At 39.6% G+C, this 22176-nt stretch overlaps 1 protein-coding gene across 9 annotated transcripts in view; it reads left to right on the forward strand.

Moving 5' to 3' along the window:
- Positions 1-620: 620 nt before the first annotated feature.
- runx1t1 (RUNX1 partner transcriptional co-repressor 1) overlaps positions 621-22176 on the forward strand; it is a 56872-nt gene continuing 35316 nt past the window's right edge. For 4 of the 9 annotated variants that reach the window (XM_007902700.2, XM_007902701.2, XM_007902711.2 and 1 more), the window contains exon 1: positions 621-867. In XM_007902700.2, the coding sequence (XP_007900891.1) occupies positions 840-867 (28 nt within the window). In that variant the 5' untranslated portion in view covers positions 621-839. Of the gene's footprint in view, positions 868-5704; positions 5877-5925; positions 5945-19218; positions 19539-19750; positions 19891-22176 lie in introns of those variants that run through there. The other 5 variants (XM_007902707.2, XM_007902704.2, XM_007902703.2 and 2 more) reach the window with 5 other exon arrangements.

Consider the following 22176-nt stretch of genomic DNA (forward strand, 5'->3'; position numbering starts at 1 on the left):
CACTGCCAACTCATTGTTAACATATACTTGACCTCCTAACCCGTTCACGACACAGATGTCTGCTCTACCTCTTTCACCCCCCTCTGGCTAAACCCCACCCACCCTCTGCTGCACCTGGGGAGGAGAGCCCGAGCCCGAGCCCGCACACCCCTCCCTCCCTCCCTCCCTCCCTCCCACTGCTCGCTGCTAACAAGAGTATCCACCCATCCATCCACCGCTGCACATCTTTCCATATGGAGGGCCACTGGAGTTGGCCTTCTGGTTATTAACTGTCTTGACATCTTGGGGGGATCGAGACCCCGATCGCCTGCAAAACAACAACAGCAACAAAAAGAGAGAGAGAGAGAGAGAGAAAAGCCCACAGCTCACTGGTGTCCAAGGAAATAACTCGTTTGTTTATTTGTTTTTGCCCCCTTTTACCTCTTCTCATCACTCTCTCACACACACACACACACACACCCCCACACACCCCCCAAAAAAAAAGTTTGAAAAAGAAAGATATTTTACTCCCCTTTCTGTGAAGTGTGTGTGTGTCCCCCCACCCCCCCAATCCACACACACACCGACCCCTCCCACACACACTCCCACCCACCCACCCAAGTTCCCCACAGTCTGGTTGTTGCTGCTGCTGCTGTTGGAGAAGCAGATCAGGAAGTTTTCAGCCTTTGCCTCAGTCGGTGCTGAGGGTTTGTGTCGTGTGAACGTGTTGGACGCTTTCTGCTGAAGGAAGGAAGAGCTTCGCTTCCATCGCTTCCACTCTGTATTTTTTTTTGGTGCGTGTGTGTGTGTGTGTGTGTGTGGGTGAGATCTGGAGCTCCTGCAACTAAACACACACACGAATGGTGGGAATCTCTGGACCTTATCAACGTAAGTGCACTTCCCGTCGGGTTTTCGCCTCCTGTTGTTTAATGTTGTTTGGGCGTCAAGTTTTAAAACGATCAGAGAGAGAGAGAGAGAGAGCACTTTGGGGCTCCAGTTGTGAATTGCTGTGTGAACTGAGGCAGCAGTTTTGCTCTTGTGATCCGCTCATTTCCACTCCCGAGATCCCCCCTTTTCATTTTTTTTCCCTCACTTGATTTTACCACAAAGCGCCAGAAAGTACTGTCAAATCAATTGCGAAGAATCTCGTGTGAAATATTAATTCGAGGTCCTGTCGATCCAGACTGGTGACCCATTCAAATATATATATATATATATATACATATATATATATATGAAATCACTTAATGGAATATTTAAGCCGCTTAAGATGTTCTTGTTTTCCTTTTTATTTTTTTTCTGTACTTAAAAAAATATATGAACCGTTTGGGTTGGGACTCGAAGCCAATGCCCGGGTCACACTGAGAGGAGCTGCGATACGATGGTGGACTACATCTGGTGGAGTGACCTGAACACAGCTCTCTCTCTCTCTCTCTCCCTCTCTCTCTGCGCGTTTAAGATGAATATTGGGGCTATATTTAAGTGCCTGTGGTTTGACTTCACCCCTCGTGTCCTTCTGTCAAAACAAATGTCTTCTTTGCTATTCGGACTTTCAGAAATGGGAACACAGTTTTCTGGTTGGGATCAACACCAGTGTATGCGGTACATTGTGTGGGACTTTCCAGTGATGGGTCTGAACGTTACTGTACATTTGATTTATTTTACTCACCAGTGTTTCTAACTCTCTTTTAGGCAGTCTTTTTTGTTACTCTATTTTCAGCACTTTAATCCTGTCATCCAGGAGGCTGTGCCTCTCTCTGGCTTTGTTTTACAAAGGCTACAGTTATGTGATATAGTAATGATAGGAAAGGGGCAATAGGGGGAGAGAGGGGGGGGGGAGAGGGGGTGGTTGTGGGGGGGGGGGGGGGGAAATGGCTCCACCTGGAGAGTGAATGGTGGGGGAGTCAGGGCTGATCTCCCTTCCCTGTCCAATCCTGTTTTCTCCCCGTACAGAAAATGTATTCTAAATGCAGAGTATTGAATGCAAAGCCCAATTCATTAAGGTTCTTAGTGACTGCATCACTGTTGTGAGTCGCTCAAACTGAAAGAAAGTTAGCATCTGCAACTTTGCATTTGAAAACATTGGCTGTCACAATTGTCAGTTTCATCCTTTGATGCGCTTTGATGATTCTCCCAATGCAGTTCATTAATGGAGATCTCTCGGTTGCTAAATGGAAGGTTAATATATTATTTTGAGCTTCAGATTTCAATTAAAAAAGCCTTGGTCTTTGTTCGGTGGGAACTTGTCATGTGCTGTGATCAAGATGCCTTATCGGTTAAATAAAAGGTGACTGAGAACTTGCATGGCTGTGGAGGTTGGTTTGCCTGGTTCCTGGCAGCAGACACTTGCAGATAAACAATCGGTTTGTGGTGTGTCAAAACGTGGAAGCTGGTTTCAGAAATTTATGAGCATATTTTTTTATTAACGTGTAACGTGTGCATCCAGTTACCATCTGCACTTTGCTTTGAAGCGGCATAAAATAACTTGGCTAAAAAAATTATTTGCTGTCCTTGTTTTGAAAATTGTCCTGGTTACATTATTTATGCATCTTTTTGAATACAGTCTTTCAGCTTTAGGCCTTGATTTCAAAGCCACTTGGTCAAATACGAAACATTCACGTTTGTGAGTACAGAATTCAAGTGTTTTGATCAAGTCCCAATTTGTTTTTGTTACTGGCGGTGCGGCCGTACACAGGTGTGTTGGGGGGTTGATGGGGGGTGGGGGGGAAAGAGAATTTTTTTTACCATCTGTTGCATGCACAACATTTTCCCTGAACTGGGTATCTGCTTCTTTTGAAGGGTAAAACAATCCCAGAAACAGGAAAACAAATCTTAAAACCTTATGCTTTCAAATGTCGTTCCTTGAAAGAAGGTTGCACTGACTGCAACGTTTGGTTTCAAATACATTATTTTTTAAATAAGACGTGTTATAAATCTATTCCAGGTTGTGAATAGTTTTGTTCTCCAGATGGGATCACTTATTGAGGTGAATCAGCATGTGGCTGTTCAATTGAGTATGGGATGTGTGCCTACACCACTGGCAAGGCAATCCTGATCTCTCTTCTTTCAGTGCTGGATTGTCCTAACACTTGTCGGAGATGCTTCACTATTCACTGGCACTGCGAGAGAATTTGCATTCCTCTTGTTTTCTTCAGTTTATCCTGGATTGATGAATGTGATTGAGCTGTTTAAAATTATACATTTCAACAGTAGGTTTAACATTTTTTTAAAAAGGGTGGGGGTTGGGCTGGGTGGGTGGAAGGGAATTAATAAGGCGGTTTAAAAAAAGCTAATGAATACCTAGTTCCAATAACAATAATTAATAATAATCAAATGTTTTTGATATAGTGCCTTGTCATGTCATCAAAACTTCTAGAAGCGATTACAGGAATTTACTGTAAAATGTAGTGACTGTGTATTTGTGGGTAATGAATAGCATCATAGAATACAAAAGCAAAGTCTTTAATACAAATTGTATACAAATACAAGGCTTTGGTTAGGCCACAAAGTCCTGTTAGTGTATCTCCGACCAGTGTTAGGACAATGTTCTGAGCACCTCACTTTAGGATATATGTCACAGCTTTAGGGAGGGTGCAAAGACCATCACTAGGAAGATGTTAGGGATAGGAAATTTTCCTTTTGAGGAGACTGGAGAAATTAAGTTTATTTCCACTAGAACAAAGAAGGTTGGGAGAAGATCTGATAGAGTAGTTCAAAATTGAGGGGTTTTTGATAAGATAAAGAATGCGAAACTATTTTAACTTGGTCAATGAATTGGTAACCAGGGCCATAAAATTATGACCATTGCTGAAAATGCAGAACAAGAAGTTGGAATATTGTTTCACAGAAGGGTTATGAGGATATGGAAATGTTTCACCAAAAATGGTAGTTGAGACAGTATCATTAATAATGTTTAAAAGGAATGAGACAAATATTTGAAAAGGGTATGGAAAAAGGTAAGTGAGTGGAACTAGACACATGGTACTTAAGAGACAACCATCGCAGGCACGATGAGCCGAATGGCTTTCTTCTGTGCTGAACAGTTCTATTATTTTATATGTTGTCAGAGAATTCTAACTTTTGAAAAACATTTCTTTTGCACACACTACAAAGAGGAAGTAATTATTCCTGATCTTAGTTGAAGTAAAGATATCCCCCCTGTAAATTTGGTTTGTCTGTCATAATTTTCACGCCGTTTGGCATGCTTTAAATATTGCTAGCTTTGAAGCCAAACAGAGCATAAACAGTCAAAGATGTTCTCAAGCTCAGCACCTACTATAGGGAGGAGAAGGGCTAGCAGCCCCTAGTGAGGATACAGTGCTATAAACCAGTTTTTTTTATAAAAAAGAGCACAGCATCAAACGGATTCAAGAATTGATTCATGATTATGTTTGCCAATAAACCATTGATGATTATCATTTATCAAAAAAGGAAGGTCCCTCCCATTGCACAAATTCTCGTGACCTTGAGTAGTAATATGGTGGAATGATCTTCAAGGAATTTGTAATGTAGATGTAATGTGTGAGAATTTGAGGTTGTCATATCTAATTAAATACAGTTTAATTGATAATGCCTTGTTGCTTCTCTAAGTGTCCTCATGTAATATTTCTGTAAAATCAGAGTAATAATACATTATGCCATTTTTATTTGAAACTTTTTTATAGAAAGTAAACTTGCACAGTAATTTGAATAGAACTGCCACTATTATACAACATAAGTACAAGTTGTGGCTGTACTGCTATTTCGGGTTTTTTTTTTAGACTAGGCTGGTTTGAGCTGGGTGAATTATTTAACGGAGGAGCATTTGTTGTGGGGATCCGTAGGTGCTAACTGTTGAGGAGAGTGCAGTACTTTACATGGAGTTCAAACAGAGCAATACACTTTTCTCAATTTCAGCAGCCATCTGTATGTATAGAGGCCTTGCACCTGTCAGTCCCCACTAATTATACATGGTGGTGGATGGGGGGGGGGGAGGTCAAAGAAATGAAATGTGAGCAGTTGCTGTCAAACTATTACTACCACACTTGAAAAATAATTATTTACTACGTGCATGTTTGTCTTTACTAAACTCGTAAAAAACATTATGGCCATATGATAACTACATTAATTTGTTCAATGCTCTCTGCAGTTTGAGGTTAATGTTTTTGGCAATGCATGTAAAAGCTTCTTATAATAAAAGCTGCTGCTGTAATCCCAAAATTCAAGGAAACAATTTGTCTGGGAAAAAGCTGTTCTCACAAGGTCACTTTTTTTTTCAGTTGAATATTATTTTCGTCTGTCATGTCCTCAGTCGTATCAATGAGGCTTTCACATTATTGGATTAGTTGGGGATTTGTGACAGACCTCTTTTATCTCCCATATTCATAGTGGTGCCAAGTTTTTCATCAACTCTTTCTTATCACAGTTCTGCTTTTCCATTCACATTATGGCGATGCGCTCTCACAATTTGAGCAGCTTTCCACCAGGTGACAGGTGTCCTGCCTGGCTGCAGTTGGCCGGGAGTCCATTTTCTGTAATCCTCAGTCCGTGTTTTCCCTTTGAGTTGCCAATTAACTTCTCACACACCCTCTGTTTATTTTCCTGGATCCATCTGGGCTGAGCTGATATTGTAATCACTCTAATGCACATTGCCTTCCCTTCACACACAATGTGCCATCATGACGAGCCTTTTATTTTAGATAAGCTGAGGAAGTGTGTTTAATGAATACAAACCCGTTGTGCTGGTGTGCACTCTGCCAGAAGGTAATCTCCATGAATAGGTGCTTTCAGTATTTGGAGGAGATGCATAAGTCGATAAGGCTGGGAGTGAAGATGTAACCTGTTATCTGCTGCTCCTCTTGCTGGCAGTGAATTTACATTTAAAGATTAACATTGAAGAAAGGCTGCCTTTTGACAAGGTTAGGTATCATTCCTGGTCTTGACAGTATCTGACATCACCTAAACCATTTCTGCAGGACTTCTAAAGGTGAGATTACCAGAGTCGTTATCTTTAATTGGGTTTAGCATTCCATCTTAGACTGCTTTCTATAGTGTAGAACTAAGTACTGGGAGATGATAATGAGAACAAAGGATTATTTATTGATGTGGCTTTATAACCATTAGAATACTAAAGAATATGGTGAGGGTAATGACTTGATTTGCTATTTCATTATGTGTAAATTGCCTGAAAATAGTCTTGCCTCTCACAGAAAAACTAATAAAACCCTTGAATGAAGAGGCTGAGAGCCTTTGTCTTTTTTTGACAGCGTGCATTTGATAGCAGTCACTCTCCTGCTCTGTCTCCCAGTGAAGCTGAAGAGACCGGTGTCAGTTTATTTAAATATAGGTAATGATCCTCCGGCTCCACACAGCGCATGTAGTGTGCGAGCCTGGATGTATTCCAATTCAGCAAATAGAATGAAAAAAGCTCAGTTGAGATTTGTTTGCTTCATAGGGTAAGTATTGTTTCTTTTCTGTTGTTGTGTATAAGGGTCGAATCGCAACTGGTCAATAGATTGAGACAATAGAAACCATTCTTTGTGTCTTACTGACATATTGGCATTTTGTGGTGGTGACTGGCTCAGTGTGTGGTGAGAGTATTTTAGGATCCCACTGGTTACAGTACAAGTATATTGCTGTAACTGACCTTTACATCCTTTGCCAATTGACGTTTGTATATTCTTCCTGTGGGGGTGTTACTTAAACAGTGGAATTAGATTATGCAAGATGCAAATATGACATTGGAACAAGTGTAAAGCCCCTTTAACTCTTCTTTGTAATTGATTGTACAATAAATGTAAATTCAAAGCCTGACCCAACGCAGTTCAGAATTGGGTCACATGTCTTATAATTGTTGGTATGCGGATGACTTCTGAGCATATTCAAGACTGTTCACACAAAAACTGGGGCTTCAGTGATTTCCCTGAAATTCTTTAGGTTCCTGTTTGATCAGCAGGTGCTGCTGACATGAAAGCCATGTGCAAATTATTTGAAGGGCAAAAATGTGTCAATTGAAAATGAAGTGATAGAAAGAAAGAGCAATCCGTTCTGTTTTCAATTTGAGCAGAGTTTCAAGAGCTATTCTGCTATCTCATGTTCTGAATATCACAGTGTATTTCTTCATAAATAAATTGATTTTATTGGTCTTAACAGCCTGATTTTTTCTCCCCCAACCCATCCCATCTCCCCCACACAGTCAAAAAATATTTCCTGTGGAATATTAATTCTAATTTGCCTCCCCTTGTTTATCTTTTGCCAATGTTTGATATTTGTGGAGAAAATTTGAAGGAAACTAATGAACAGTGTAGTATTTTAATGAAACATTAATTAAAAATATTTTTAAAAAACACTGCATTTTTTAAAAAATTGGTTATGTCGAGTCAAAATGGATATTTGAGATATTTATATGTGTTGGCCTAAAGGCCTACCTCTTTGACTGCACTTACAGTCATCCACCCCATACCCCTCACCTGGGGTCTGACCATGACATTCCAGATCGCTCAGATATTATCCTACATGAAGGATGCTATGTAAGTGAGAGTTGTTTTGTTGGGTATGAATTGACTAACATTCCTATGTGAACATTTAATATATTTCAGATTGAAAAATGGATTGCACTCTCTCTGCATTGTCTTGTTGGAAGAATAGGAGCAGATTGTGGCCTCTAGTCTTAGAAGCAATAATCTATTGTATTTTTTATGCACATTTTGTTATTCAGTTTTGTGGCTTAGTGCAGTTTGGACTTGTGAGTAAGAACAGTAAAATATCATTCCCGAAGTTTCATTTGCCCAACAAATTTTTCTCTTCTACGATTAAGCAAAGTTTTTTTTCCAAAAAAATGTTTTAATCATCTTTCAATGGTTGTAAATTCTGTGGGGACATAAAATATTGGGGCACATCCACCCATTTCATATTGAAAATCTTACAGATGATCCACGTTAACAAATCTGTGAACCCTTTTACTGACTACTGTCGAAAAAATATTGTGCAACGGTTTTGAAGAAATAAAAGAAAATGGTGTCTGATTTTTACTGAACCCAATAACTATCATATAACCCACTAAAAGGTATGATGAATTTTGAAAAGTTGTAAATGCTCTTTTGAAATGGCAACCCCATTGAGGTGAAGAGCACTTAGTTGTGAAGCATTTTGATGGGTGTTCACTGCTGAATCAACTGATGGCATTGGTGATGCTGTTTTTTCCCATACACTTCTGAAAAATAAACTATACAGGTACGATTGAAGCAGTCGTAAGAGTTGGGGGTGGAGAGTAGAGGAGAGAGAGAGAGAGATCTGGGACTCATCAGACCAAAGCAATGTAAAGAAATATTGTAATGTTTCAGTCTTTAATTGTTACTGCCTTGCCTTAAGGCGTTTTAAAAAGTTGGTTTGCTACATTGCTTTCATGGTCAGACGCTCAGCAGATGAAATCAAAAAATCATGTTTGCAGCTGGGCAATTACAATGGTGCCCAAGATCTGTGACTATCGAGCATGAACACAGATGCCTTCAAAGTTGTATTTTCTTGCATGTGGAGGTTGTTGGCATGAAACAGATGCCTTCATTTTTTTTGAGAAGCCAGCCTGTGGATATAATTGGTTCTCTCTTCCCATCCTCCAGGGAGAGTCTCTCACAGATGAAATCAGATGAGAAATATTTCACACAAAGCAAACGTATTCATGGTTTTAGCAAGTCTTTTCTGCAGAAATAGTCATTGACTAGATTCCTTCTATTGCAAAGTTTTAATAAAAGGCAAAGCGTGTATTTTTTTAAGTGTATTGTTGCGGAATGACATATCTGGTCTGGGGACACTGTAAGCTAATGCATCAGTTCATACACACCGAATTGTATGCAGACTATGAAGGGGTTTAATGCTCTTGTCTAGCAAAGCATTGCATTGCTTTTGAAATTAGTACATTTTAGCATATGGTTGGAATCAATCAAAAAATATTTTGTGTGTGCAAGTGATTACATACCATCTGTCATAAGACCTCGGTTGGCATCGGTTTTTGTTTCACATAATGTCACAGCCACAAGAACCATTTTATAAGAAAACAATGATAGGTTATTTCTTTGTAGTAAGGGGAACTTGGAGCCCAGATAAACATATGGTTTTCATCATTTCACAGAGCTGGTGAGAAAAATGGTGCTGCTGTTGTGTGTTGGAATGATAACAATTCAATTTACTTGTTTTTCCGACTAACACGCTGCATTTCATTTTGTGGCTCACCTCTTTTAAATGTTAACCTATTAAAAGTTTTTTTTCTCCAAAAATAATTTATTTATTAGTTTGCTAAAGTTCCACAGGTGAGCTGCCTAAAGAAGGTGGAGCCTCACAGAAATGATGGAAATAATGGCAAATTAGGTCAGCTGGATTGAAAACTGGCTGAGAGGTAAGCAGCAGAAGGTGATGAGAAATGGAAAAAGCTCTGTCTCGGGCACAGTGACTGCTGGAATTCCTTAGAGGTCTGTTCTCGGTCTGTTGTTCACACTATTTGTAAATGGCATGCAGGAGAATGTTTCTTGTAACATTGTCGATGATATCAAGCTATGTGGCTATTTTAACAAATAGATAAACAGCTAGGGCAAATGATCTGGCCCACTTGAACAGTCTGGCTGAGAAGTGGTAAATGGATTTTAATGTAGACAAATATAAGGCAATGTGTGGGTGTGTTGGAACACCAAATGTGGAGAAATGTGAAACTCTGCTGATGTGCTGTGGAATTACTCTATACCAGAAGTGTAGGCTTCCGATTTCTGGTGCTGACTGGCCAGCTTACTGTGCATAGGGCACTTGCATGTTGCACAAATTGCGACTCCAAGGACACTTCCTGTACATAGCATGCATGCGGGATCAGACTGCATAAGGATATCCATTACCAAAGGTGAAAAGAGGAATGACACTCTTTTACAAGAAGCTTCCAGACCAGCTTGTAGTTCTTCTTAGTGGGATTCCATAATAAGGAATCTAAGTCATTCAAATGTGAACTCATTCCAAAATATGTGACTCTGAGCTGTGGGAACTTGCAGATCGACAAGAATGATTCCAAATGAGGACTTGGGACTATAAGTCATAGGTTGAGATGCACTTTTGCTGCAGGAATTATGGATCTTGTGATTTTAAAAAAATCAAAGGACTTAAATAGCTTTCTTTTACCTTTTGCAAGAATGTAATTTCTGTGGTAGCGGAGGAGCACTACATTAGTGGAGGTGCCATCCTTTAGGTGGGATGATAAAACTGAGGTTCTGTATGCCTGTTCCGGTAGTGTTAAAGTGGCTGTGTAAGGAAGTATAAAAGGGGTATAAAAATACCCCCAGAGAGAATAGATGTAAACACAATGTTTAACTTTGATGGACAGGATAGAACTGGAGGATATAGGTTTCCCATAATCGAGCCTTGAAACAGACTTGAGATTAGAAGAACGGTTTCCCCTTCCCACATCACCCCTGAGTGGATGTGTGAAACAGATTCCCAGCCAAAAGAGTTTATGATGGGTTGATTGAAGGACATAGGAGTAGATATGGACTGAGATAATCAAATAGTTCAGTAGATAATTGTGGTACCATGGTTCTGAGACCACGGTCAGGCACGTGGAGTTTGAGAAACGTTCCCTTTGATGAGGTAGGCTTGAAAAAATAATGAAGATTCTGAAAGTTTACTAATGTGCCTTTGGATATCAGGGGTATTTATGCAGGATTTTCATTCTGGAGATTAAATAGCTCTGTAATTGTAGATGGCAAATGGTCTGTGGAAGGAGATGACATGAAGGGACTTTTTGTGATTCCAAATTATACCCAGTAGTAGTAATAATTAGCACTTATTTAACATCATATTTGTGAAAATGAGTCTCAAAGTGTTTGATAAAATATAATTGATTAGAAATGAAGTAACTGTTATATAGCAACTAATCTATGGTAGAAACGTCCCAATAACAGCTTGCATTCATGTATACCCTTCGTGCTGGTAGCAACTTGGAGCACTTGAACAATGAGAAAAGCAATCAAATGAATTAAAATTTCGGGTATATTTGGATTGTGAGAGGCATAGGAAGCTGGACAGCCTGTATACAGAGAGTAACTGTACTGGTGTATGGTAATGGTACTGATTCATTCCATTTCAGTTTATAAATAGCCCAAACTTTTACCAATATATGTACTATATATAGGCTTCGCGAATATAGTGGATAGGTTGTCAGCACTTTAATTTGCTAGACCTCTTGCCTCCGAGTAAAACAACATGGTGGGTTCAAGCTCCACATCGGGACTTTAAGCTGACAATCTAGGCTGATGCTCCTGTGCAGTGTTGAAGGTGCTGTCCTTCGGTTGAGACGTTCAACCGAGAACCCATCTACCTGTTCAGGTGGATGTTAAACATCCAGTGGCACTATTCAAAAAAACAGGTTGATGTTTACTGTTATTATCCATAAGGCAAACAAATGTTGTTCATTGAAAAATAAATTGCTATCTTTAAACTTGAATGAACAATGAAAACATGATCTTCTTGCATCTTTAACAGTGGTGTTTTCAGATAACCAAGAGAACACCAGCTGCCCTCAACACATTGGTAAAATATAAAATCGTACAAATCACACAGGATATGTGTGACACATACCAGGACAGGTCTGCTGCAAACACAAAACTAAAAGTTATTTTTATATTTATAACAGATATGTTATCTATTATATATATTATGTTTATAAGGCAGATGAACAGATTAGTAGCGTACTGACATTATAATCCTTGCATTTGATATAGTGCTTTCACTTCAGGAGGACGTCTGAAAATGCTTGACAGGATTTTCTGTGAAGTGTAGTGACTATTTTTGTAAGTGAACACAGCAGAACAATGTCCCACGAACACAATGAAGCGAATCACCAATTTTATCTGGGGGATTGTTGATCAGGATATCAGGAGAAACGCTTCTCCTTTTGAACAGTGGTATTGGGTTTTTGACATCCACCTGAATAGGCAGACAGGAAATTGGTTACAGTTTCATCCAAAGGGCAGTGCTCTGACAATGCATCACACATACATGTATTGGGATGTCAACCTACGAGTTCAAAGTCCTGACATTGGGCTTGAACTCGCAGTCAAACTCTGAGGTGAGAGTGCTATCAACTGAGCCAGACTGACACTTGCCTTGCAAACTCAACAATTTTAGAATATTTCCTTTTGAATTGGAATTATTATCAGTACAGTGCTTTGGTGTTTAAAGAGATTAGCAAAACAAAATGACCCGTGTGGAGGCTCAAAATTATACTGGATTTGGAAACGTCTCATAATTATATTCCAGACGCAAGTTTCAATCATTTAAATTCTAACCTGCTGTATGTAGGCTTGAAAGTTTTGTTTTCCTCTTATGCCTATATTATTTATGCATTTTGTATTGCATTAAGTGCACATACCTCATAATGCTTGCTTTGTTTATTGCAGGAGTAAAAATTAAATTTGATTTATTGCAATGTGTAAAATCAAGTGAGCTCTTAATTATGAGACTGAGGGTGGGACTTCCTATCTGGCTGTGATTTGTTTTTTCAGGATAAAAATTGATATCTAGATTGGAAACCAAAGGCGTCTACAGTAGCCAGAAAAAGGACAGAAGAAATTAGCTGAGGACTAACAAACAATTGGAATGCCTCAAGTAGAATAGAAAATCCAGCCTTATAGAGAAATAAACTTTCATTTGAATAGAGCTATGGGGAGATAGCCAAAAATGTGACTGTCCTCAGCTGCTATTTCTGAGTCAGGGTATTGTCTCCCAAGAGCTCTTATCTCAAATTCCTGTATATGAACTGCTGCTTGCTCATTTCCTAAGGACAAAATAGCGGACCTGCAAAATGATACCAGGTAGTGCTTCAGAGACAGGCTTTACTACCTAAAGCACAGCAGAAAGTGAAATCGGTTCAGATTCCTTTGCAGTTAATATTTTGCGCCATATTTTATAATAGCCTTAACTACAATGAAGCAAACTCTTAAGACCAATTATTTGAAGATTGAGAATGTTCATCTTTAATGCAGGCCAAGAGAGAATCCTAGTGTTGTGGGGTTAATAAGTTGGTGCTGGTAGACAGCCTCTCTTTGCTATTAGTGTCAAAGTATTTCTGAAGTTTGCTGAAGATATCTAGTGGACGGTGCTGGGTGCTATCTGAGATGCAGTGGTGCCTCGCTGTATCTTGCATCCACTCTGGTTGGAGGGGCCCATTATTCTCCATCAAAAATCCCTCAGATTCTGTTGCACATAAACCTTTCCACATAGGTTGGAAGCTCTGCAGCTCTAGTATCAAAGGGACATCATATTGCTGTCTATTTGCTGGACATCCAATCTTCAATATCCTCACTTAACTAAATGTTAGTATGGTACAGGAAACGGGCTTGATAATACTTGCTAATATGAACTAGTTTAGAAGTGTTTAAAAGGCCCTGGTTGCACAATGATTGGAACAACTGGTTACTTTGAAACGGTAAGGAGTAGGTCTTTAAGCAATGTAGACAAAATCACAGTATGATGAAAATATTTCATCTCTTTGAGTCCGTCTCAACCATAGTATTGGACAGTCCTTGTGTATGGAAAATGGTTTGTGCACAGAAGTATTTGAGGTGATGCAAGATTTGTTGATAACAGTTGATCTTACGTGAGCTTCAGTCTACTTATCCTATGATGGGGAGGGGGAAAGCTGTACTGTACGTAACATTGCTTTGGAGTTACTCATTTGTACTATTTTTATTCACTGACCTTTAGTAAATTTGCACAAGCTGTTGTATAGCCCAGAGGAACCGCAGCATTAGAAGCTCTGAAAGATTTTTAACCATGTGCTGGGCACTCTTTGTTTACATTGTGTCCAGACAAATTGATCGAGAAGGACTTCTTGTAATGAACTCTGCGCAGAACTTTATTTTGGAGGGATAGATTTGAAGCGGATTAACTCTTTGTTTCCCAGCTGTGTGTCTGCCAAAATATCTGGAGGAATCCAGTTAGCTATGAGACGAATTTGGCTATCGTTCAAGCGATTGAAATGTAAATATTAGACCTTTTTTGATCTATCGGATCTCCTCTAGCATAGAAGATCAGGCTATAAAATATATATTGGACACTTTAATGCTTCTGTACTAAAGAGTAATCTTATTTTTGATCTTTCAGAATGTATGTTAAACTGTTTTTAGTACCATAATACTGTATACGGTGCTTGTATGAGCATTAAGCAGGCTGCTTATTGAAATCTCTTGTATGTACAATATAAGGTGCATTACAATATGTACTACTTTGACCATGTCTTCAGTCATCTTTTCCCTCCCCACCCATCTGTTTCCACCCCCAGCACGGATGCTCACCAGTAGTGTTGAGTACTTTGGGACGTCCTCCTGTACAATATGTGGCGAGTTTGGTTTACTTAGTTACCTTTGCTACCCAACCCCCCCCAACAAAAAAAGCACTTTAAGCATTTGTAAGAGTATAATTCACCATTAGTGATCTTTTGATCTAAAATGCCCCCAATTTCATCTTTCCTCCCACAGGTCATAGCCTCACTCTTTTTTGACTGTATTTTGAAAACTCCTAATCTACCAAGCAGAGCCTGCAGTTCTAACACATTGGAATGATGTTTTTGCATCCATGGCCCAGTGTAAGGGATTTAAAATATGAAGTTTGTGAGATGCTTGTATTACATGAAGCTGTTTTGAAAGTGCTCTGCATTTATTACTGTGTTCCAATGAATGACATGCGTTCAAAATGTTCTTTGTAAGGGCGAGGAAAGCTTCACAACGCTTATCATATGCATCTGATTTATCACTGTTTTGAACTAAAGCATGTTGTCTACATAAAGCAGGATGTTTTCGTAGCTAGATGGTTTCAAGAAAGAGAGAGAGCGAGCTCTATGTGTCTCTTGTCATGTTTACTTCTGAAAACGTTTCGATAATAGATCGTGCAGAAGGATAGATTTTTGCATTTTTTCCTGGGAAAATAAGGTAGTATTTCCAGAATATGCTGCAGCCAAGTCGATTTGTGCTTTCCAGACTGGGCCGCATTCTGGGCCACGTTCTATATGCTCTGTGTATGGCTGCATTGTGTGTGTAAGCTGTATTCCATATAAGGCTGTACTGTATGCTTTCCAGAGGTGGGTGGTTGAGAAAACAATATTTTTTTGTTGATGCTCCAGCCAGTTCCAACGGAAGCAGATATGCATTTCTGTGGAGCCGTAGCACGGGTCAGACTCATACACAACATTCCTGCTTCCGTGTTTAATAACCCGAGCAGCAAAACATCCAGTGGCAAGTGTGTGAAAACTCGGTATCTTGGGCAGCAGTTTGTTGCTCTGACATCCTGCAAGCCAGTCCTGTCTGTCCACAAACGTCAGGGCTGGTTCCTGACACCAGGCTATCTCTGCCTGGCCTGGGTTCCTTTCATTCAGGATTCATTGTGTGGAAGAGGGTTTGGTCAGGAATTCGGGTTCCTGCCAGGAGTGTTCTCTCCCAGCCCCTTCAGCACTGACAGATGCCTGTTGTTGTGGACAAAAGAATTGGCTCTTTGCTCCTCTGTACCTCCCTGTATCCGAGGATAGAATTTTTTGCACCATCTATAGTGCTGCAGCAGAGCAAGAAAAGAAAACAATATAAAGCTAAGTGAAATAAATGTAGGTGTTTCAAAGGGTAGATTGACAATTTAGTGGATTACAAGTAAAACAGTAATAGAAAGAATAGTTTGTGATTGCCTTATTCTTGCTACATGCCCAGGTTTATTTGGGTTTTGTACTTTCTGTGCATATTTGATTGTTTTAAATATTTGAAAACATTTTGCTCACTAACCTGATAATATGCTTAAAACAAATTTAGCTGTGATCTTTTAAATAAGGCTTAGAATTGAAGAGGTAACAATTCTGTCTGGCTGTGAGTAGCAGATGATGTAAAAATCTTAGTCGGTAATGAGCCTTCTAGGTAGTTTTCTGCAGTTCTTTGTTTTTTTGCAGGCAATGGTGTCTGGAGTACTTTGAGCAGCTGATGCTTGCCAACACTCACTTTGCTTATTGTGCTGTATTACTAGCTCCACCTTGTGGATTTATAGTGCAGTTGTTGGATTAAATTACACAACCTTTTTCCGCAGTTGGGGGAATGGTTTGATGTTTAAATATGTGTTTTTTTTAAAAAATGCAGTTTTTTTAATATGCACAACGTATTTGACAATGTTAGAGAACCCACGTGTAATATGCACTTTTCACATAGTTATTGGGAGGTTGCACCAAGCTGTATATGTTTGAACTGTTTTTATTATAGATTTGGAAAGTTTAGAGTAGTAATAATACTTGCATTTGATATAGCACCTTATCTCATCTCCAAGATGTCTCAAAATGTTTCGCAGAATATAGTGTTAAGTGAATTGACTGTATATTTTGTGGGCAAAATATTGCCCACAAAATATAAAGCAAGTAACAGGAATAAGCAAGCTTTCAGAAAGTAGAGCATTTCTAAAGGCCTGTCTTTTAATATGCAAGGCTGTTTTTATTCTTTCATTAGTCTAACCAAAAAAGACATTCAGTCATTAGTGTCATTTGCAATCCAGAACAATCGGGCATAACATTTGAAAATTAGTTTGTCACGAGCAGATAACAGCACGGGGAAGCTTTGAAATCTTGCCTGCAGTGTGGTGTGGGGGTAGCTTTCAGTGAAAGCGGTCCAGATGGCAGCCAGCACAGTGTAGTCCTATGTTTTTTTGTCTCTAGTGCAGAGGAGGGAAAGTTCACTGGAGCATAAGCTATCACCCTTGCATTTCAACAGAGCTAACTCATCATCAGTCAGATAATAAGGAAGGGGGGGGGATGAATGACTGAGCTTGAAGAGAAGCACTTCAGCTGTGGTACTGCAGAAGCACAGGAAACTGAACAACACCCTTGGCTTGTTTATGAAGACGTGCAAGAACTGTCCCTCCCTGACAGATTTCACATGGGTGGGTCAGCCGTGCCAGCAGGAGGCTTTAAGAAAACACTAATAGCTTCCAGCTGTGTGGAAAATCAGACTCTTTAGAGTCAAAAATGGCAGATTTGAATGTCAAAGCATGCTAATGCCTTCATTTTTTTTGTTCACTACCATTTGGGCATAAAAGATTATTTTCCAATATGTCAAGCCAATTGATAGCCAGTGGTCCGAGAATGAAAGGGAAACAAGCAAGCGAGGAAATTTGTACATTGGGGCGTCCGCCCTCCAAGCTGGTGTCACTTTGTGGAAAGACCCACCAAGGGGATGAGGGGATCTTATGACCATTCATCAATTGATCATTGGCTGATCATTGAGTGCTGCATCATTCAGTTTATCAAGTCTTGCACAAAAGGCAGAAAGGCCTTCATTCGACTTTGTTAAAGCAAACTCTTGGAGTAAAATGCTTTATTTGAATTCATTTTGCCCTTTTTTATTATTCTTTTTTTCCCCCTCTTTTGTTAATGCAGCCTAAATTAAATGAGCCCCTTTATTCGGTGGTTTGAATATCTGAAACTTTTAATTCCTTTTTGAAAGCCCCAATGGGAAGCCAGAGCAGATGGAGGTAAAAAGGTATTTGTTGGAAGTATTGCTTTCAATTTGTGTCAATGAGGTTTCAGGTCTTTTGAATTAACTCACTTAATACCTACTGTGTGAAGTCATGAATTCACAATGTATCAGATGTGTGTTGGTAATTAGTGGCTAAAAGTAGAGAAGGAAAGTTGAGCTGACTTGTAGGAAGTTAGTATAAGTACATTGTTACAATGCCATGGCTTTAGAGTGCACTTGAATTTTTTTTTGCTCTCTGTAGGTAAGCAATATTAAAATCATTTTGGATCTGTCAGTACCTGTATTCATTTTTCTATTACTCTATTATTAACCTGATCTCCCGTCTTTATTTTGAAGTATTTTATACATGAGATGATAATCTTGCTTATTTGAGCTAAAAGCCTATTTCTTGCTCTGCTGATTTCAATAATGACACAGTAGCTCCTCAAAGTGACCTTTTTGTTTAACACTGCCGTTTAATTGGCAAATACAGTTTGCCACTAACTATTCACAACTGGCTAAAAGTTTTAGATGGGCATAGTCATATCTGGGACACAAATCGTAAGGATTTAAAATTGAGATTTTATCTCTAAGCATTAAAACAAAATCTGAATTGACCCCAGCATTTTTAGAGCAGAACCCACTATCATTAGGTTGAATCCACTCTTAGTTACATTAAACTCTTGAATTTGTGTGTTGAGTGCTGGGGGCCAGGACTGATCTTGGCCACTTTTTAACATCTAATGATATTCCTGTCATTTGACAAAGCGCTTTATATCTTTGAAATATCTCAAAACATTTCAAAGGATTTTAGATAAAGTGTATTTTGTAGATGAATGAGGCAGCTAATTTGCACCCAGCAATGCCCCACGTACAACCATGGAGCAAATGACCAATTTTATCTGGAGGCTTGTTGGCCAGGAGACAGAGAGAAATTCCCTTCTCTTTGAAATAGCGTCATGGGATCTTTTACATCCACGTGAACACGCAGACAGGACTTTGGTTTAACACCTCAGGTGCCCTTCAACAATGGTGCCTCTTTAAATTTCCAAATGCTAGTGAATTCCCAGGTAATCTTATTCCAGCAATCAAAGTGACTTTCTCTCTTCTGCCCCCCCCCAAACTATTAATATCTATGGTAGTCAAATTGCAGTTAAATGTTCTGATTACAAAGCACAGCTTTTCTTGAAGCAAACTGAACTGGAGAGAGACTGCTACATGTGTGGCATCTTTTCTTGTAATTAAATAACCTGGGGATAAAAGCCTGGTGCAGCTGAGGGTTACAAGAAACACTGGAGGAGTATCCAATGCACAGGCATCCTGGTCTTGTCATCCCTTTCTCTGATAGACTACTAGGTGAGAATCCCAAGTGAATCAATTCATGTTAATGTGCATCAATTTGAAGCAGCAATTACTGTTGTGAAGGTCCGGTTCTGTCACTTAGAAAAGCCGCTTCAAAAAGAAACAAAAAAAAACACCCCAAACGGCTCATGGTTTATAAATCCATGTCTGTGGTACAGTCCTTTGATAGTCTGCGTTGTTGAAGGGCTGACAATTATTGCTGTTCACAACCCTTTAAGGTGCTTCTGACTACACCGGCTTTTTTTTAAGAGCTGCATTACATTAGGAAACAGCCTATTGGCTGCAGCAGTGCTGTGAGTGTTTGTTAACTGACATCAGTTGTCAGAGAGCCATGGATTGATCCATATGTGAACAGAGCATATTCATAGCTCTGAAAAAAGGTCAGTTTTTCCTGTGTTCCCACATGGATTTCATCAGTGGTTTAAGGCGGCTACAGGGGAAAAAAATGCATTTGCATTGACAGAGGCTGAATGCTGGGAGATCTGCATTCAGACACATGTGAATCATATGCTGTAAGGAAGGCAGAAGGAATGCCACAAGCAACGTAGTGAAAGGATTGCAGAGTGAAGAAAACAACTCGCAGAAGGGAAGGTGTACATTTTTTTTGTCTTGCAAGAAACGGCACAGCTTAATCTGAGGTCTTCCACAATAATATCCTTGTGTTTTGGCATCTTCTTCAATCCTCCTCTGCGCTGGAGCTAGGAAAGAAAGGTACAGTAAAACAACTCAGATGAGGGTCTCAGGCAGAGATAATTTGTGCACACGTCCATGTCATTGTTCTGCCTGAAGAGACTGGGCTTGGTTCAAGGCCACATGTGCTCCTGTCATCATTCACATTTCTGCTCCAAGTACAATTCGGAGTGTCAGTTCTCCATCTGTCTTTGCCTGGCAAAGCACGCACCCAGTTTCCTGCCTCTAGCTAGGGTGCCGCAGCAAGCCTTATGGCTGTTCGTTTTCTCCTCATTCCAGAGCAGAAGGCAGTAGGAATACTGACTACAGTTTTGCATGTTCGTCTATTTTAAGAAAGAGGGTTAAAGGTGTGTAGCTCATTCGGTAATGCCAGGTGAGTCTTACAGAGGAGACCCGTTCACTATTTAACATTGATGGGATCTTTTGTAGCTGTGATCGACCTAGAAGTGAAATATAACCATTTATTGACTTGCTAAAAATGCTTTTGTATAATGCTCCCTGTGTATGTTCATTTTATCAGCAGCACACACAGAGTGCATATGAACTGTTAAGTCATGTGGCTGATAGTGTCTATTTTCTTAAGATAAAATATTTATTGGGAGAGACTGAAAGTGCACAGCTGTCTGTTTACAGATTATTTGGTTAGAAATCCAGAAGTGGCTGCAGTTCGGAGAAGAGCACACTTTGTAGATGGTGTTTTGAAATTTTAGCTGTCTGCGTGCATTGTTATGTGCAAGCGTTACTAGTTGTGCAACCTTTTGCTCAGTTTTTGTTGTTGTTGTGCAGTCTTTATTCAGCCGATTTCATCTTGCAGATCTAGTGAATGATGCACGTTACGGCTGTACTGTTGCGTAGTGTACTGTGTGTTTCCGACACCTTTGCTAACAATAGGTTTCAGCCTAGAGTGCCCACGTTCTGCCTTGTGTTGTGGGATATTTGAAAGCTAGTGACAGTGCTGCAATGTCAGTTGTATACTCTAAGCTCTTGTAATGTGGTATATAATATGTAAATGACAGCTGTGTGTAACCGCTAGCATGTGCAGGGTTCGATCTACTTGAACATATCTGACACTTGGCTATTTTTTGACACCCCTCTGTACTTTGGTCTCCATTAGGATGAAGTCTTCACAGTTTGCTCCTAGTGCTGCAATTAAATGCCTTTTCACTGGGAGTAGCATTTCCATCGTGACAATAGCATTTTTTAAAGCCAGCAACCGGGCCGTCGATTCTAGCAGCACAACTGCTAATTTGAAGCCATCTTCTAACGAAGAGCTTGCGGTAGCTCAGCTGGACAAGCTGAATTATTCTGTAACGGTCGACGACAGCGTTCACTTAGGGGACTTGCAGCTCTTCCATTTGCTCTGGGAGTGTGGACGTACTGTGGAAGCCTTTATTTTCCAGCAGATCAGTTCAAAGCACGGCATTTGTTCGCCTTGAATTCCTGCCTTCTGCCTTGCTGCGATAACTTTGACCAGTGCGATTGCATGAGAGGTGCCGAGGGTTGACATCAGAATGCACAGAGAGGCTTCCCTGAGCATTACACATCTATGTTCCACTGTGGAAATGGAAACTAAATGGCACTGACTATTTTTATGAACCGTGACGAGTTTTTTTTCCAAAAAGTTGAATGATCTATAAAATGTCAAGCTGTTTTAAGAATGATCATTACAGTTGAACTGGGAAAATAAAAATTACAAAATATTACAGAATATACAACAGCTGCACCCTCTACATCCTAATTTCTTCCCCGCTTTCTCCCCCAACTCCCGTTACAGCATTAATGGGGACAGAGCCTCCCTTTGGCCTTTTAGTTCTGTTATCTGTCCCTTGTTTCTGTCAGCACATTAAATGTGATACAACTTTTGTTTTTAATTATTGCAAATTAATAATTGAGCAGATCTGTGTCTCTGGGAGTCTTGCCATTAAAAGAGATATATGGGACATATATTGGAGTGTTCCGATATTGTGTGTTCAGAAATAAGACAGGTAAGCAATTTGTAATGGTGGTGGTATGTAGGGGACTGTTCCAGTCAGGGGGCTACTGTAGGAATACAATTCTACAAAGCAATTCTTACAGTACTTCCAGATGCAGGCTTATAAATACTGAACCATTAACGCATCTGGCATTGCTCAGGGTCATTTCCGTGAAAGACCATCAGTGATCATGGTCATTGTAGTACAAAATGATACTGTTCTGTTAGAAATGTCCTGGCACTAGGTCAGACCACCCTCTTAACTTCTGCTGTCCAGATGTGGCCACAGCTTTCTTTCTTTACATTTCAAAAATGGTTCTGTTTTCAGAATATGGTTCTACTTAGGACATCTCCATCCTGGGGCGCATTTCATAAATTGTCCACATATTTTTCTTAGCAGAGAACTTAACTGGCTGTAATTTTTAACACATGGCTGTGTCATGTGATATTTTCAAAACACTTGCAGACAGCACTGAGTGAGTCCCAGTAGAAATAAACAGCCATTCTGCCGCCAGTCTTTTTTTAATGAATAAAAGGTCTATCTGCAATATCCGTTTGGATATTTTTATATATATATATGTATACAGAAAAAAACTTGGTAGATTCTGTGTGACGTAGGATTAAAATTAAGGTCTTGATATTTTTCTTGTGATATTTTCTATTCAGCTGAGTACAGTATATGACTTT

This window comes from Callorhinchus milii, unplaced genomic scaffold (assembly GCF_018977255.1).
Source record: "Callorhinchus milii isolate IMCB2004 unplaced genomic scaffold, IMCB_Cmil_1.0 Scaffold2, whole genome shotgun sequence".
Taxonomy (NCBI): domain Eukaryota; kingdom Metazoa; phylum Chordata; class Chondrichthyes; order Chimaeriformes; family Callorhinchidae; genus Callorhinchus; species Callorhinchus milii.